The sequence below is a fragment of the Diorhabda sublineata genome, chromosome 6 (assembly GCF_026230105.1).
Source record: "Diorhabda sublineata isolate icDioSubl1.1 chromosome 6, icDioSubl1.1, whole genome shotgun sequence".
NCBI lineage: Eukaryota > Metazoa > Arthropoda > Insecta > Coleoptera > Chrysomelidae > Diorhabda > Diorhabda sublineata.
Window position 1 is genome coordinate 20,889,482 of NC_079479.1, and position 17,692 is coordinate 20,907,173.

General features: G+C 32.6%; 1 protein-coding gene across 3 annotated transcripts; it reads left to right on the forward strand.

Annotated features, from left to right (window-relative positions):
* The first annotated feature begins 769 nt into the window (after positions 1-769).
* LOC130445912 (nucleobindin-2) lies at positions 770-15,950 on the forward strand. 3 transcript variants are annotated; one of them, XM_056781811.1, is made up of 7 exons: positions 770-1,045; positions 1,512-1,660; positions 13,340-13,790; positions 13,851-14,064; positions 14,122-14,283; positions 14,375-15,027; positions 15,569-15,950. In XM_056781811.1, exons 2-7 carry the CDS (start codon positions 1,530-1,532, stop codon positions 15,668-15,670), a joined length of 1,713 nt encoding a protein of 570 aa, XP_056637789.1. In that variant the 5' UTR covers positions 770-1,045; positions 1,512-1,529; the 3' UTR covers positions 15,671-15,950. The 3 variants fall into 3 exon arrangements, with proteins under 3 accessions (XP_056637789.1, XP_056637790.1, XP_056637788.1); XM_056781812.1 differs by having other exon boundaries at positions 770-970; XM_056781810.1 differs by having other exon boundaries at positions 867-1,293.
* The last annotated feature ends 1,742 nt before the right edge of the window (positions 15,951-17,692 follow it).

The window sequence follows — 17,692 nt, forward strand, 5'->3', positions numbered from 1 at the left end:
TCGCCATTCGTCAATATTTATCTCAACGCTCAAAACGCCTCGAAACATTACTATTGCTCTGTTGTAAAATAATGGCAAATTTAAATTTTATTTAAAGGTCTATATTGAAATGTTACTTTTAGGGTAGCTCATACCACTAACTTGGAAAAAGTGATTTTCAAATTCATTTTTTTGGTAAAAATAGGTCTAAAAGTTTTGTATGCTTAAAATATGTTACCACAAAACCATGGAATTTGAGAACTTCATGAAAAAATATATATCTGGTTATTTGTAATATCATGATAGTTATTTTGAAATATTATAGAAGCACCTCATAATTCAAGTAAAACTTGAAAAAACTGTTTTTTACCGATTGTATGATACTTCAACTCATTTTAATAAGAACCTTAAAGAAAAAAGTTACTATTTATGAACAAGGCGAAAATAGAATATTAAATGTAAAAAATATAAATCTCTAAATCAAACGTTTAACACAAAAATTTTACTATAATATAACATACGAAATGTCAATATCTTAATTCAGTACATTAGCTTTGTTCGCGGGTCAAATTCCGAATCAGTTCAGGGATCGTATTTTCAAAATTCTCGTTCGCGAGGGGACAATTTTGAAAGTGTGTAAAACAAATGTTTTTTTTTTCAAAACTTCCACATACAAATTATCATCATTATCGGTGAAATTATCAAAAATACATAAATAATACAAACTTAGCACATGGATTGATAACGTTTAATACACAATGATAATGAGATAATAATCAGAACGGAAATTGTTGCCGATTTGATTTGGATTTATGCTGGCAGACCCATCTAGGTCTCTAAGACGATAATACAAAATGAAATTGACCTTGTCTCATCCATGTAAACTATCTATAAAAAAAAGGTAGATAGTGATAGTACACGTCACATATGTGTAAAACTCCATTACATTAATAAACATAAAGATAAGGATGTCGTAAAAGTGTAAAAACTGGTAACATCAATAAAAACCATAAGTACCAGATACAAAAATATAATACACACATACTATTTGTGGTGTAATTCATAAGTAAGCTTTTATTTTGTACCTACTGTATCAATTAGTTACTTCTGTCATTAGCATATATTGGTTTTCTTAATTTGAAATAAGTTCTCATAATTGAACTATTTTTTTATTTTAAAATTATAGATATAACATTTGAAAGGGATACTTAATTTTTGTGATCAAGTTTTTTCCATTAAAAATTTATACCTATTATGTTTTTTTCTTCAAAAAATTGTAGCTGGAGATTTCCACAATAATTATAAACATAACAGGTAAATGATAAAACATACAACCATGACAAATTGCTTTACTTGGAATTGAAATTGATTTATTTCAAATTATATTCAGAACAATATATCCACAATATTTTTATTTATAATAATTAGGGCCCTACTGAAACTATGGTTAAAATTGAAATATATTTTGTTGATAGTTGACATTAAGAATATTTCTGTAATTTTGTCAGTTTTATTTATCGTGATGATTTTAGCTTGCTACATTAGTTATAATGAAGTGGTTATACTTTCTATCCATATGTTTGACAATCCAAGTATGTTATGCTCCTCCAGTGACACAAAAGAAAGAGGAAGAACATGATTCAGAAGTGAATGGATTAGAAGATTATATGGAATATCATAGGTAATTTGCATTCATTTCTTTTAGTAATCATATTCTTTAAGTCTGTAAAATGAGAGTTTTGGGACCACAAAAAAATAGTTTCCTGTGCCATAATGTTTTGACCTTAAAAATAGCGCCCTGTACTTTTCAAATAGAGTGCTACTTTAAAGGGCTCATTTTTGAAGCTTCAGATTGGGATGTGAAAAATCACATTTTATGGTGACGGTGTGAGAATGATAGTTCTGGAGACTGTGTCGAATAGGCTTGGACCTAAAATGAAGTGCTTTTGATGATTTAAAATAAATTGCTATTTTTAAAAAGGAGAATGGACGAGAAAGGCGAGAGTTACAATATAGGCATTAATGTGCAGTGTGATCAATTTTGGTGTGGGGTATAGTGCAACCAAAATGCCGTCGAAAGCCTCCAATCTCATTTCACAAACTCATCGCCTCTTCAAGATATTTATTTCATCTTTTTTGAGGTGCCATGCTAAGTCATGTATGACTTTCTTCAGGAACTAGGATTTTCAAGGTTTATTTCTGGTGTGCTGTAGAGTGGTGCAAGAGTATCAAAGACCATTAGTCTCGCACAAAAAACTTATCATTTTACTTAGGTTGCAGCACATCAGAAGTCATAAGTGAATTAGCAACGGTATCTCAAAAAATGATTAAATCAAGATCTTCCCGAGATGAGGAGTTTTTGGAGTGAGACTGGTGGATTTGACTCAGAATGCCACACACCAGAAGTGAACCTTGGAAACTGTACTTACCAAAGGAAGTAATAGGTGACTTGGCATGGAATCTCAAAAAACAATGAAATCAATTTTCAGCGAGGCGATGAGTTTTTGGAGTGAGATTGGTGACATTTGACAGCAATCTGGCAGCACTCCACATAATACCTGAATTCGTCACTCTGAGAGTCAATGCCTAGGTCTTTGACTCTTATCCTTCTGCATTTGTTACCCCAAATTCACCGCAAAAAATAGCATTCTATTCTAAATTATCAAAGCACTTCATTTTAGGTCGAATCCTACCCTACAAAGTCTTTAGAACTGTCATTTTCACACCCTCACCAAAAAATGTGATTTTCTACTTCCCATCTTGTGGCCTCAAAAATGAGCCTTTATAGAGCAGCATTCTGCTTGAAAAGTAAAGGGCACTACTTTTCAAAGTCAAAACATTACATAACAGTGATGGGAAATATTTTTCTATGTCTTACTTTACAGTCATATATTCTTTTTTATGTATTATAGATATCGTTTAGTAAGTTGAATAAATTCATTATATTGGTTACATATTTATCAAAACTCCAGAAACACATACATTTTTAATTATACATTGACATTATTCCCTTCAAATTACGGGAACACCATCAATTTTTTTTAATGGGAATTATAGCCTTGTGATGTATTGTTTAAAAGGTCTCATCATTTTTTATTTGGAAATGTTATTATTTCAAAGATTATTGCATCCATTGAAAAAAAAATAGAATAAAATTATATTAAAAAAGTTCACTATAATATACTCAGATTATTATATATTTTTGAAATACTTTGAAGAGTTTCTGTGGCAATATTAGTTTGTTTAATTTGCCCCAGCAAATAATTGTTCTGTAATTTTAAGTTGTCATTATTCTAATATTAGTTTAAAATTCGATAACTTAAAATTTTGAAAAATAGTTAGACCAACAGAAATGCATATAATAATTTTACAAATAATATGTTACTTAGATAAAACCCAAACAGTAGTAGTGACTTCTTTTCCTGATTTACCGCCTATATCGCAAGGAACAATGAGTAATTATAGAGAAGCAATTGCGACTTTGGTCAAGTAAGGCAGTAAAAAAGCAGTTGTCAATACACTAAGGATAAAATCAAATAAGATGGGATGCTTGAGTTTAAGGAAAACCCATATGCATGGGGCAGGCAACTACTACATTTAGTGTTAGCCATAAATCAATAGATAGATTGTAGATTGTTTTGGGGAATCATTTTGGTTTAACAGCCACTCTGCACCTATAGCTAAAAGATATTTTATATCCCACTTTCCTAGGTGTTAGTACTACTCCTTCAAGGCACTTAAGCCTTATAGCAGGACATTTGCAGAGTAGATGCTAAGCTGTTTCCATGGCTTGCTCGCAGAATCTGTAGTTGTCTTAAGGTAGTATTTGATGGGACAGAGACCTGTCAGAATACCTACCAACAGTTTCATGTCGTTTCTGGTCATTATGAGAAGTTCTTAAAACTTGTTAGCTGATATGGTTTTGAATATTTTGTATTGTCTTAGACCTGAACCTTAGACCCTACAGTAAGATTTAATTTGATTCTTTAGCTGTTTGTTCAGCTCGTTTGGTTGACATTGGCCCTGTAATACCTAGACAAATTAACCTTTTAATCTTGTTTTTTCTGAGTTGTTGTTTGTTCAGTTTTCGACCACCAAATACGAGCTGCATATGTAATCATGAGTTTGATGACTGTTTGATAAACCCAGAATGTCATTATAGGCTTTACCATGTCTTGCTTACAATCTTGTGACAGTCTATATAGGCATTTGCAATTATCTTGTCAAGGTGATTGTTCCAAGTAAGTGTTTCATCCAGGATGACTCTTAGATATTTTGCCTTCTTTCTTCTTGTAAATGGGACTAGTGATGTTTTACTGGGGTTGATCAAGAGCACGATACACACACACACACAAATTTGATACGCTCCGCGCCTAACGTCTCGCTGGAATTTAGAATGTTTTCTTGGCCATAAAGATTAAGTTGTACGTATTTATTGGGTTTTTGTGTGTTTGTGATATTTTTTTATATTCAGCAGCTATTATACAGTTGACCCAACTGTTATTATTTTCTTTTAAAAGATTGTACTTTCTATTATGAGATCATAAAGCTGTCGCTATATGCAAAAAAATTAATCGAAATACCAATGAAACGGGTATTAAATATTTGGGTTTCCAAAAAAATGCCTTGGTAAAGCAGTGGACAAAACCCTCTGGTCGAAAAGATGAAATTGATTTAAAATATAGTGAATGATTGTCGTAAATCAAAAAATAACACACACATTCTTATTTTTTTCCAATAATTAAGATGAAAGCATTAGTCTTTGACACCTTAAGGATGTTTTTCACAATCAAATCTATATTTCTGACATATTTTATTTAAATTTAAAATTCTGAAATTGTAGAATGGCTTTTTGTTCTTTTCTTAAAATGTGTAAATACATATTCTTGCAAAAAATTGAATTTCATTGAACTTTTTAGGTTAATTATTGTTTTTGTACAAGGTGCACTAGTCTTTGACATTACCAAAATGTGAGTGTATCAGTCTTTGACACACTAGTTATTGACATGTTTTAGTCTTTGACGTCTTAGTTATTGACATATAAAACAACCATTTAATTTATGCAAAAAAATGAAAAAGTAAATATTCTCAAAATTTATGTGTTAGAAACATTATATTAAACAGAGTGTCTAACAAAATCCTAAAAAGTATCAAAATAAACAAACTCACTTTTACAAATCTATAAAAATTTCAATCATTAAAGAAAAAGGTGAAACTTAAAAAGGAAGTTCTAAGTAAATATAAAAATAAAAAAATTCTTACAAATATTTAGAAGCCCTTAAAAATATTAAACATTAACCAAAAGGCTGAGACTTCAATATAACTAAATAATTAAATATCCATTTTGATAACAATTCCTACAAATTAAATCATTTCAAATACTCCAACACCTCGTTCAGACTCAAATTTAATACGCTCTCGGGATATGCAGAGACGAGGTGCCTCCAACTTGCCCAAAATTGCATCCTTTCTTATAAAGGATACATCATTGTTGACTTGTTATCAGCACTGCAACTTTTCATTGTCATTAGTTCAAATTCATTTCGAGAGAGAGTATTTTGTATAATACATATACAAACATATCTGTAGGTTGAGGCATTTCTTTTTCCGCCTAAAAATTTGGCTAATACATATTCACCAATAGCAAGGTCTTTCGGCACTGCAAGAATTGAAAACTCTTTCTCTGGCTCCTCATCAGCACTATCGTCACTTTCAATTTCCATTTCACACTCTTCTTCCTCTGAGCTTTCTTCATCTGCCTTTCTATTCTGCTTTTGAGCTTGTCTTCTAATCTTATTCTCTTTTTATCCTCCTTTTCTTTCAACGTTTTTTCGCGTTTTCTTTTCTTTCATTCTAACTCTGACAAGTTTGTGAGGTGATAGCAAACGGGACTTTGTCTTTGCACCTCCTATTCTTTTGATTTAGAGTCTCTTCTGGTCAAAAAGAGAGCTTTCTTAAAAGGCGTGGGTACATTTAAGGGATATAACTTTCCAAATTTGGTTTCTCCTGGACTGGTATCTGGTGCATTCTTAGATGGCGTTTTTTCGTTCATTTTTTGTATTAGCTTCTCGTTAAATAGACCACTCGTCGAGAGCATTTCATTTGGTCTCTGAGCTTTGGAAATTGGAGCAGTATCGTCGGGTGCATTTTGGACTTCTTTGCCTGTATTATTGTTTTAAACATCAATTTCTTCTGCTGGAAGTTTGACTTTCAATGATTTCCAAAAAAGAAACAATGAAGTAATTTCTATTTCACTACCCCATTTTTCAGAAGTAAGGTTTTCCTTAAATAGATTTATTTTCTTCATGGGAACTGATGCCTCTATGTACTAAAGTACATATGTTTCTCTTTGTGTAAGTGGCTCGAGGTGTTAGCAGCAGTTTGTGTTATAGAACCAACAATCTTCTTGCAGTCAATATTACTTATATCAAGAGGACATAGCCCAGTAGCTCGGAAGCCAATAATAAACGATTTGGTTGGATCTTTTTCCAGAGCATGCTTAAATAACGGATCAAAATCTTGTACTCGCCAAAATTCTGTATTCCCCATTCATCCACTTTGATTTGCTTGCTAGCACAAAATTAGGACGAGGGTTGTGTCATATGGGAAACATGTGCGCCCATAAAGAATATTACGGGTCTTATAATATTTTTTTCTGTAAGCCAAGGTTCGAATACATTGTAATGTACTCGTAAAAAGTTGGACCACACATCCACCCGCTTTCACATCGGTCAACTCCCCATCCAAAAGATATCTTATTTGATACAAGCTGGAATTCTTTCAAATAAGTACACTACCATTGGCAGGGCTACTTGTCCTGCAGCATTGGTGCACATCAAAACTTTTAAGTTTTCTTTCTCGTCTCTTTTACATATACATTGTTTTCGCCTTTTTTTTACAAGGACCTTGTTGTCTCTGGGCATAAGATAGAAGGCACTTTCATTAGCATTGAAGATACGACTGGGTTCACTAAGTAGGGCGGAAACTCCTTTTGATTCAAAATATTCACCTACTTCCTGAAATCATGAGCGAATTTGTCCTTCGGTTATATTACTTTTTGATGCTGATAAATTTCGACTTATCCTTTCATTAGTTCAGGGTGACGTCTTAAAAGGCTTTAAGAAAAGTTGCACTGTGCCCAAAAGCTTTTCTTTGGTAGGTGGATATTGCCTTTTTGACAAATTAGTTAACCAATCTACTAAAATAGCCTCTTCTTCATCTGTTAGGTAAGTAGTGGGACCCATTTTGCAAACTTCTGGACTTTTCTCCTTGCTTTTATACATCAAAGTAACCCTAGGGACATCAAAGGCTCTTGCAGTACTCTGTATAGGTGCCCCGTTGCGTACAGCTTCAATAGCTTTAGCCATTTGCTTAGCAGTGTACTTTTTTTGGACCCGTTCTGAAAAAAAAAAAACAATGTTTTAGTCATTGACATCTTTTGATTTAGTAATTGACACCTGTGTCCATTACTGAAATATATAACTTCATGTACCCTTTAACAAGCACAGGTTGTGTAAAACAAGTAAAATACTCTATATTCTAAAGGGATTAAACTATATGGTAAGAAAAATCCTATGCACAAGTTATTGACACCCAAGTGTCAATTAGTAAAAATCCACGCTTAATGGGAACTAGTAATTGACACCTGACTATTTTGAAGAAAAGTGAACATGTTAGGTTAACTTCTTAGCTGTAATGTGACATATAAACACTTGGTATAAGCAACCAAAAAAAGTAATTTGCCTACATAATGATAATATGAGAAAAAACATTAATATTTTACAATTCTTACCTAAAGCTTTCACCTAATAAAACTGCACAAATTTGTGTTTTTTCACATACAATTCTTTCCTGTGTCTAGTAGCGAAACCAAACTGAAGAACTGACCGTGCACATGAAGCATAACATTCAGAACTAAATATCCAGTGCTTTTATCTTATACTTATTTTATGTTGTTGTCGATTCGATTGTAGGATTATTAGCAAAAACGGTTTCAGTCTGGCTGCAAATATTTAGATATGATACCTCTTGTTTATGTAGTTTATTTTAGTGTGTTTGTTCCAAACATTTCGAAGAGGATAGTTCCATTTAATACAAAGTGTCTACGTTTAAAACATTGTTTATTTACCTATATATGATTCGCTCAAAGAAATAAATAAAATATTATTAAATTGAATAATTTTGCTAATCATATTTTGAATAGTCTGTTATTTCACGGAACAGGCGGCCTTGAGAACGTGAAATTTAACTAGTAAATACAATAAGCATATATACATATATAGACATGTCTTTGAATGTTACTTTTGGAACTAAAATATAACTTTATAACAGATATACAGCATACATTATACTTCACATTTTGATTCCAACGTGACATCACATTATGTGGTGTAGTAATAGGGGAAGTGTTTCCATTTATTCTTGATGTTACTATACGATGTTGTAGCATCGCCTCGGTCCATTTTAGAATAGGGATTTACACTTTCCTATCTTCTAACGCCGTTATGATGGTCTGATGTGAGGTTTTATCAAAAGCGCACTTGTGGTGGACTTGTCTTTTTGATAAGCGACTTGTTTGGTGTGAAGTGGCTTTTTTGCAAGAGCCGTACTTACTGTACGTATTGTTCTAAGACTTTCTCCATAGTTTAAAAAAAAGGGGGTACTGCAAATGCAATAAGACTTTGTCAATATCAATAGTAAACATATCAAAAGAAAATAAAATGCATCCCTATAAAATGACACCTATTCAAGAGCCTAAGAAATATAATTTTAATAAGAAAACATATTTTTATGAGCAAATGACGGAAATAGTGGATAACAATGTTATCCAATATAGTCCAATAAGATTGAACCTCATATCAGAAATAATTGCTACAAAAGTTTTTATTGTTTTAATAGCTTCATTTCTACCTCAATATCTATCCTAGGTTTTCCTCCCCACAATTGGGGAGCGGAGCGCATTGAGCCCCCATAAAGGGTATTTTTGCGGTTTTACGATAATATTTCTTAAAGGATTCACAATATCGAAAACATGTTTATTATAAACGTTTGAGAGAGATGAGAATGGTCGCACATTTTTCTAACTACTTGTTTCCATATACTGCACACCAAAGTTTGACCATTTTCCATATTTTTAAAAAATTATTGTATTAACGTTTTCGGTAATGTCTAAACCAACCAATTTGTCAATAAAGTGGTTATTATAAAAATTGAAGAGAAATAAATTCCGTGTAGAATAAAACAATCGACCGTACAGTTTCACCTTTAACCCCTTAAGGCTTACTGGTAAGTAAAGCTATCAAAAGAGTTCTTTCACACTTGTCTTACTGAAATTTATTAAATTCGTTTATTGTTAAATTTGTTTCAATTGGATTTTCGATATAAATATTTTTAAATGCCATCGGAAACATATACCACACCATAAGTGGATGTGACGCAACGTCTGCACTCTTGAAGCAAACTAACAAGAAGGTCGTGAATCTGTTGTAGAAAATGAATCTCTTTTCGAAAAAGAAATCAAACCGAGCATGACACTCAACATCATGACATCAAATTGCTATCCGATCAGTATAAATTCAACATGGCATACCTATCACCAACTTCCGAAGCAGCCTGCTAACATTGCTTAAGAAAGCACCTACAACTGTGGTTGGGACACCGGACACCGCTCCACTGGGGCTAATAGGCTCCAAAGTTTGCTTTTGATTCTGTTACTACCTCTAAAGAACCAGCTTCCCAGTCATCCCTCTCCATAATTTCCTGCAATTGTCACAAGGAGTGCGTAGGTAGTTGTGGGTGTCGGAAGGCTGGGATGAAGTGCTCGTTGATTTGTGCCAATTGCAAGGGTAAATCCTGCACAAACTCCTTCTAACCTAACAAGATTGACAAGCTAGAAGACCTGGACTACATATATGGGGCGAAGACTTTGAGGAGTCTAGTGGTCTTACGACCTTCCATTTGTCCATTTACTTTAACTAATTTTTATTATTGTAAAATAAAATCATCATTAATTAATAACATGAATTGTGTTACTTATTATGCCGTCTCCATCTTTATAACAATTTAATGGATCGCATCGTATTCTATTTAAATCTATTTTTTAATAATATATTTTTATATATCCTTTAATGTTAATAAAACTAGTTTTGCTCTAGTATTATGTTTAAAATAGCACACACAGCTCTTAAAAAAACTGTTATCATTGATGATTACTATGTTAAGAAATTATCTAAATTTAAAGCGACACTGTAGGGAGACGGTTGGTCGAAAAATGTTCACTTTTTGTTTCATTCTTCACAAAGTTTACTCCTCTTTTATTTTTATATTAACCACTTTATTGATAAATAGATTGTTTAAAAAACTAGTCCAACTTTAATATGTTACGAGTGGTCAGAAAAATGTGCGAATTCAATGCAGAATTTAATGTAATAAAACTTTAACAATTACCAGGTTTTCGATATTGCGAGTCCTTTAAGACTGTGTAACCGCAAAAATACCCCTTTTGGGACCACACAACTCCGGCGAGGGAGAGAACCAGGATAGTCATATTGGGGTATAAATGAAGCCATTAAACAATAAAACCAATAGGCAAATTGCCGCCTCTAGTCAACGGAAAATTCTCATTGGATGAGAAAAGAACACATGCAATACCTTTAAAACGTTAATGCTTGGGCAAGGATTTCTGGAAAACATATCATTGGCCAGGCCCGTATTGGGTCTTACTTACGGCCTCAGCTAAAACCTGTGAAGAGGCACTCTACCGGGAGTATGGATAACACCAGCAAAGTTCGGAGCCTCTTCCTTGGCTACTTTTTGAAAATTAGGTACTTGAAAAAGCGTTTTTACGCTATTTTGGCACTTATAATAAAGAAGAAGAAATTCAGCTAGGTTTTTATACAAATACATATTATAAGACGGGTTTTAGGAACTAGAAAAATAATAAAAATATTTTTAAAAAATTCTGTAAATGTAATAGTTTACAAAGTTGTTATATTAGAATAACACACACTGAGAACAACACACTGAATATTAAAGCTACTTTATCTACAATTTTATTCATGTCTAAATCATGAAATAAATCCCTTTCAATATCAATAAAAAGCAGATTAGATATGGGACCGGGGGCCCTGGCGGACCCGGCCAGTCCTGGCCTGCGTTGGTCCCTTTTTCATCGAGGGCAATTTAAATGGCAATTATTATTTGAAACTATTTCAAAATGGGGTCAATGCAACTTTGGCACATTTATATCCTAATGCAGAAAACCCTCAAAATATTCATAAAGCCCTAACACATACCACTTTTCTGTATATTCTTTGGTTTCTTTTTTTAAAGATAATAAAAATTTTTGAGGCTGTTAAATAGGCCTGAATTTATGAGCAGAACGATTTCAAAGAGTGAGTTATTTATTTTCTTATCTAGTTTACGTATTAGTTTTAAAGTGAAAAATTTTATATAGTTAATAATTTTTTTTTAACGAGAAAAGTGGCAAATTATACGCGCCACAGTTGCAAAATTTCTTCTTACAAGCTTTGTTACATTTGTGAACAATTTATAGTGAAGTTCAGAAATCAGACCATTTCATAAAAATGTGAAAAAGGCTTATTTCATGTATTTTAGTATTGTAATCGGAGATAGAGAAACAGTGGGTTCCCCATGTGTGCTGTGTCAGCTATAGGTGTCATTGGTTTAGTGTATGGCGAGAATCTATCAACCATTGAATATCCAAATTTGATATTGTTTTGGGAAATAATGGAGTTAAGAAATTTCCTTTGGAACAGCGTACGGAGAACATTTGATTTTTCAAAAAGATTTAAATGACTTAGTACGTGATTTAGGGTTATCAAAGCGGCAGGTATAACTTCTTGGTTTCGGTTTGAAGGACTGGAACGTTTACTGCTGTGACCCTGTTGCATGTTTTTGAAAAAATTTTCTCATTTTCTCATAGTTCCTTCTGTAGTTTCTCAATTTGATTAAGCACACAAGCACAGGTTGTGTGTCTAATTAATGTAAAGTCGAAATCATTTAAACAACATGAAGATCTTTTCACATCACATATATTTTAACAATGCCATCAATTTTCTCCTCTAGTTCACAGTACCTTGATATTGCTCCAAAAAAATATGCTAACGTTCTTTAAAATAATGTAGGTAGTTCAAATTGATTACAAAAATAATAAACATATGAAATAACTGGATCATCATCTTTATTAAAGTTAGTGTAATATCGTTTACAAATATTTTATGTTTGCTTCTTATTTAATTGAATGGCTTGATGAGCGTAAACTGTTACATAACTTTAGAATAAAATTTCGATTTTTTTCCTTAAGAACTTCTCCGATCTCATTGTTATACTCATCTAAATATTTAAATTATGTGTATCCATTCAAAGGCTGCTATTTTTAATTGTTCTGTTTCTTGTTTGTCTCATTATCATATATTTAGTTTAATTTCTACTAATTTGTTCAAATTTTGCAAATATTTTTCTAACCTTGTTATCCCCTGTAAATACTTTCTTACTGTTGCCATCAGAGTTGTCTCCGGTGACGCTAGAAATTGGTGATTATTATTGAATATGGTTTCTTCTATCAATATTCTATCATTTCTTGTTATTTCCTCCAAGACTAGAGTAAATAGGTCTACGTATAGAGGATCGGTTTCACTAATGCCTTGTCACTTTCACAAGTCTAATGCTTTTTTGGTATTTCTAGGTTACTAATAACTTGGTCCATTTTCTATGATGTATCTGTATATCTACATATTGTTTGAAATTAATGAATTTCTTCAAATTTGCTCAAATAATCATTTATTAGGAAAATCAGCCAGATATTCTAATATATTATCTACAAAGGTATTTAATCATCTGTAGAATATGTCTATGAGCACCACACTTACACAATTGTTATATATATTGAAAAAATTGTTGACTTCAACAATTTTTCCAGTGTTTACTTAGTTTTCCAAAACATTTAAGTTAATAATTTCTTTCTTGTACATCTACATTTATCCATAGCTTCATTTTCTTCTAGCATATTACATTCATGGTGCTTGGTCTAAACTTCACCCAGATATAACTGCTTCCACAATGATCTATCCTATTTTTTACTTCCTGATAGAATGATCTGTTTTTATTCCTTTGAAATACATCTTCAATTCTGTCTCTTTTGTTATTCTCTGCAACATTTAAAATTTTTTTCTTTATTTGGCTTTATATGATTTACATTTTACTCATGGCAGATCATCATAATTCTCACCTGTAAGTGCCATGATTACGTTGTTGTAACTTTACTCTCAATTTAATAAAACGAATTATTGTGTGAATGAATAGTTTTTTTATTGATGTGATAATCTTTTTATTTTCGTAGGTATCTAAAAGAGGTTGTGAATGCTTTAGAATCAGATCCAGATTTTAGAGCTAAACTTGAGAAGGCTGACGAAAGTGAAATTAGATCTGGAAAAATAGCAGAAGAGTTAGAATTTGTCTCTCATCATGTTAGGACTCGCTTAGATGAATTGAAAAGGATAGAATTAGAAAGATTAAAGCAACTAGTAGAACAACGAAGAAAACTGGAAGATACAAATTCAATAGATATCGAAGACCCTATGCATCATCATGTAGATCGTTCAAATCCTCATACTTTTGAAATTGAGGATTTGAAAAAACTTATTGCCAAAACCACAGCAGATTTAGCTGAAGCTGATAAGAAACGTAAAGAGGAGTTCAAGCAGTATGAATTAGAAAAAGAATATAGAAAACAAGATAAATTAAATCATACTACGGAAGAAGAAAGAAAAAAAATCGAAATGGAATATCAGGTCAGAAATTCTGAGGTATTAAAATGAAGAAAATTTGCATTAATTTCAATTACCTTTCAGGAGATGGAAAAGAAACATAAAAATCATGAAAAACTCCATGAGCCTGGACATAAAGCTCAATTAGAAGAAGTCTGGGAAGAACAGGATCAAATGCAACAAGACTTTGATCCTAAGACATTTTTTATGTTACACGACTTAGATGGTAATGGTCTATGGGATCAAGATGAAGTGAAGGCCTTATTCGTTAAGGAACTGGATAAAATGTATCAACAAAGTATGTGTTTACGAAAAAAAATTTCATCCTGTCTAATATATTGCACAACAATTTTAGATGCTCCTGAAGACGATTGGCGTGAACGAATTGAAGAAATGGAAAGAATGAGAGAGAGTGTTTTTAGAGAGATGGATGCAAATCGTGATGGTTTCATAGATTTTCATGAATTCCTAGCACGTACCAATGCTAACGACTTCAAACAAGACCATGGATGGCAAGGTTAACCTTCAAACTATTTTTTAGTATTAAATGTTTTTGCTATATTTCTGTGCTAAAATTTACATTTTTTCATTCAATTGTTTAAACCTAGGACTTGATGAACAAAGACCATTCACGGATGAAGAACTTGCAGAATATATAAGGCAACAGCAAGCTATGAACAATATTCCTCCGGCCTATCAGCAGCTACCACCAGGTGGATATCATCAACAGGTTCCTCCTCAAGGATATCAGCAGCAACATATGCAACAAAGAGGATATCAACAAGTACCTCCAGATGCTTATCAACAACACATTCCTCAGGGAGGGTACCAACAACAACAGCATCCTCACGGTGGATATCAACAACAGCAGGTTCCTCAAGGAGGATATCAACAACAACAGATTCCTCAAGGAGGATATCAACAACAGATTCCTCAAGGAGGATATCAACAACAGGTTCCTCAAGGTGGATATAACCAACATCAGATTCCTCAAGGAGGATATCAACAGCAGCAGCAAGTTCCACAAGGTGGACAACAGCAGCAAGTGCCACAAGGTGGACAACAGCAACAAGTGCCACAAGGTGGACAACAGCAGCAAGTGCCACAAGGTGGACAACAGCAACTCCAGGATTCTCAAAGAGATTATAAACAGCAGCAGGTTCCCCAAACTGTCAACCAGCAAATAACTCAGTCTGCTCAACAGGCTGTAAAAGAACAAGAAGCACAAGTACAAGGTCATCCTCAACAAAATCAACAGCAGGTAAGAATTTGAAAGTCATTGCCAAGATGGGAACTATCAATATTTGGACATATTCGGGAATTATGTATTTGATTAGGAATTGATTTACAGCTGCAGTATACTTGTCAAGCTATGCAAACTTTGAGCAGAAATATGAATATCGTGTCAATAATTCAAAAAAAAAATACGATCGCACTACTCCCTTCACAACCACGTGCATACTGTAGCTGCAAGTCGTATAATAGATGGAATATTAAATTCAACTTAAAAAATTGTATCCAAAACATGACACTATGCTTTTACTTGTAAGCTGGTAAAAGCACATTTGTGATGCTATAGCCATATTGTCTACAAACGACCGTTTCGTTTTGGAAGGCCATTGTCGTCATTCTTTGGAGGCTATAGACGCAAGTTCGTCAACGTGTTAAAATCAATACCTTAATAATCTACGAATTCGTGACTTTTGACTCAGAATATATCCCAGTAGACTTTTTACACCAAAAATAATTTTATTCGAGAAGAAACATTTGGATTCATTATTTTTTCATATTTTTATTTTTAGGTCATTGATCAACAATACGAACAACCAAAAGAACAAAATCTTTCTCCAGCTCATCAGCAAGATCAAATAAATAGAAATGACGTTCATCTTAATAAATTATAAAAATCGACTTGACCAATGGAAAAAAATGCATTTAATTCCCCGAAACAAGTGTTTTTATTAATTTTTATCTCACTAATTTTATAAATAACCGTTACAAACCGCTAAGTTTACTTCGAATTAATAAAGATCTTATATAACAAGAAAATGTACAATGTGTAGGCATAGGGAGTTATAATCTTAGGTGCAATATATTGTATGTTTATATTTGAATTTCATATTTATTTATATGCTTCTCAATGATTTTATCATCCATGACTTTTAATAAAATGAGCAAATGATATAATGAATTTTATTCACCTCAAACGATTAAATTAAAAGTATAAATTCCTGTTCATCAGCTGTCATAATTTGAAATTTAAAAGTAAACACACTTTGTTATTTCTTATGTCTGATTTCCACCAAGCGGACAGGACAAAGATAAAACACAAACACCGTTTGGACAGAAATTTCGAACAGTTTTTTTTAAAGTGTTTCAATACTGTGTTCAGTACTGTATATTTACGGACAAATGTTTATTCAATTGATGTAGAGACACTGGACTTGCAGATGTGAAAATGTGGCACGCAGCAAATTTAAGAAACCAAGATGATGATTTATTATTGCTTATCTCATTACAAACAGAACCAAAGTAAACGTCGGTTTTGAAGTGGGCCATATTTTTAATGAGACGGATGTACTTAATGGATTAACAGCTAATTATCAATATTTTTGGAGAGAATAACTGAAAATCTCCCCAATCTGTGATATTCAATCTACTCTACTCTACTCTACTGGTGGTATTTCCATTGACAGAATATCTTAATGTTCATTAAAGCATTCTACCTGCGACAAGTTTGAAAACTGAAAAAACACGCCGACCAGTATTTTCCTTTGTTAAAAATAAATTGTAAAATAAATAATATATAAAATATCACTTTATGCACATAACAAATAGTTAGGTAGATACTTACTTTCCTGACACTGACAATCACTAATATCGATTCACTTTTCTTTATGAAATTCACTAAATAAATGAGTAACGTTTTAGTCCAGTCAAACAAAACTTTGAAGGTTACAAAAATTCCCATAGAGCTAAAAATTGGTGTTCAGATGGATGAATATTCAGAATACTATTATAAATGAATTATGAAAACCCCCACTAATCCCCCTTGTGCAAAAAAATTTATTGATTGTGAAAGTTTGCAAAAATCGGTTTTTCGCGTTTTTCAGCTAAATGGTGAGTTTTACAGCAAAAATATTTCAAACAAAAATTGTAGATCATTCGATTCTCTACAAAAAATGTATCCACACTTTTTTCATAAGTATTGCCATTTCTGTGATATTGCGGTTGAAAGAATTGAAAAAAATATTTTATTCGTAATGCACACGTTTCCACACCACCTATGAGGTAGTGAGCTTGGCCCTTTTTTTAACGTGGTTTCCCCGGTAGGCCTATTCCACGACCTATTGAATCAAATTGAGTATTGAAAATGATGAAAGCTGTGTAAATTATGTAATATATAATTGAAAAAATAATTCTGGAAAGTCGCTGTGGAAAGACGGCGCCAAAAAGAAGAAGCTGGTGCATCAAAAATAAGTCCTCGTACAGGTACAGGTGTAGGTGTAGTAGTAAGTAAGTGAAACTACATTTTGCTTCAATCAGTGTTATTTATTTTGCGGTAATGAATTAAATGAAGAGTTGGAGAAGAAAAAAGTATTCTAACTACAGCTAAAACTCGTTGTGATGATGTAGCCAAAGCTGTTGCTGCTCGAATTGAATTTGAATATGATTTAGTCATTGCCGAGGATAAGTATCATAACGATTGCTACAATTCTTTTTGAAACCGACCACAGGGGGTAAAGCCGGTTGTCCTCAAGATGAAGCTACAAATATTGTGATGAGAGAAATATTTAAGTATATTGAAAATAACGATGATTGTCAATTCACATTATACGAATTGAAAAGTATTTGTAAAAAATCAACAATAGATAACAGAACCATTAAAATGCGATTGAAGTTGGAGTATGGTGAAAAAACTATTA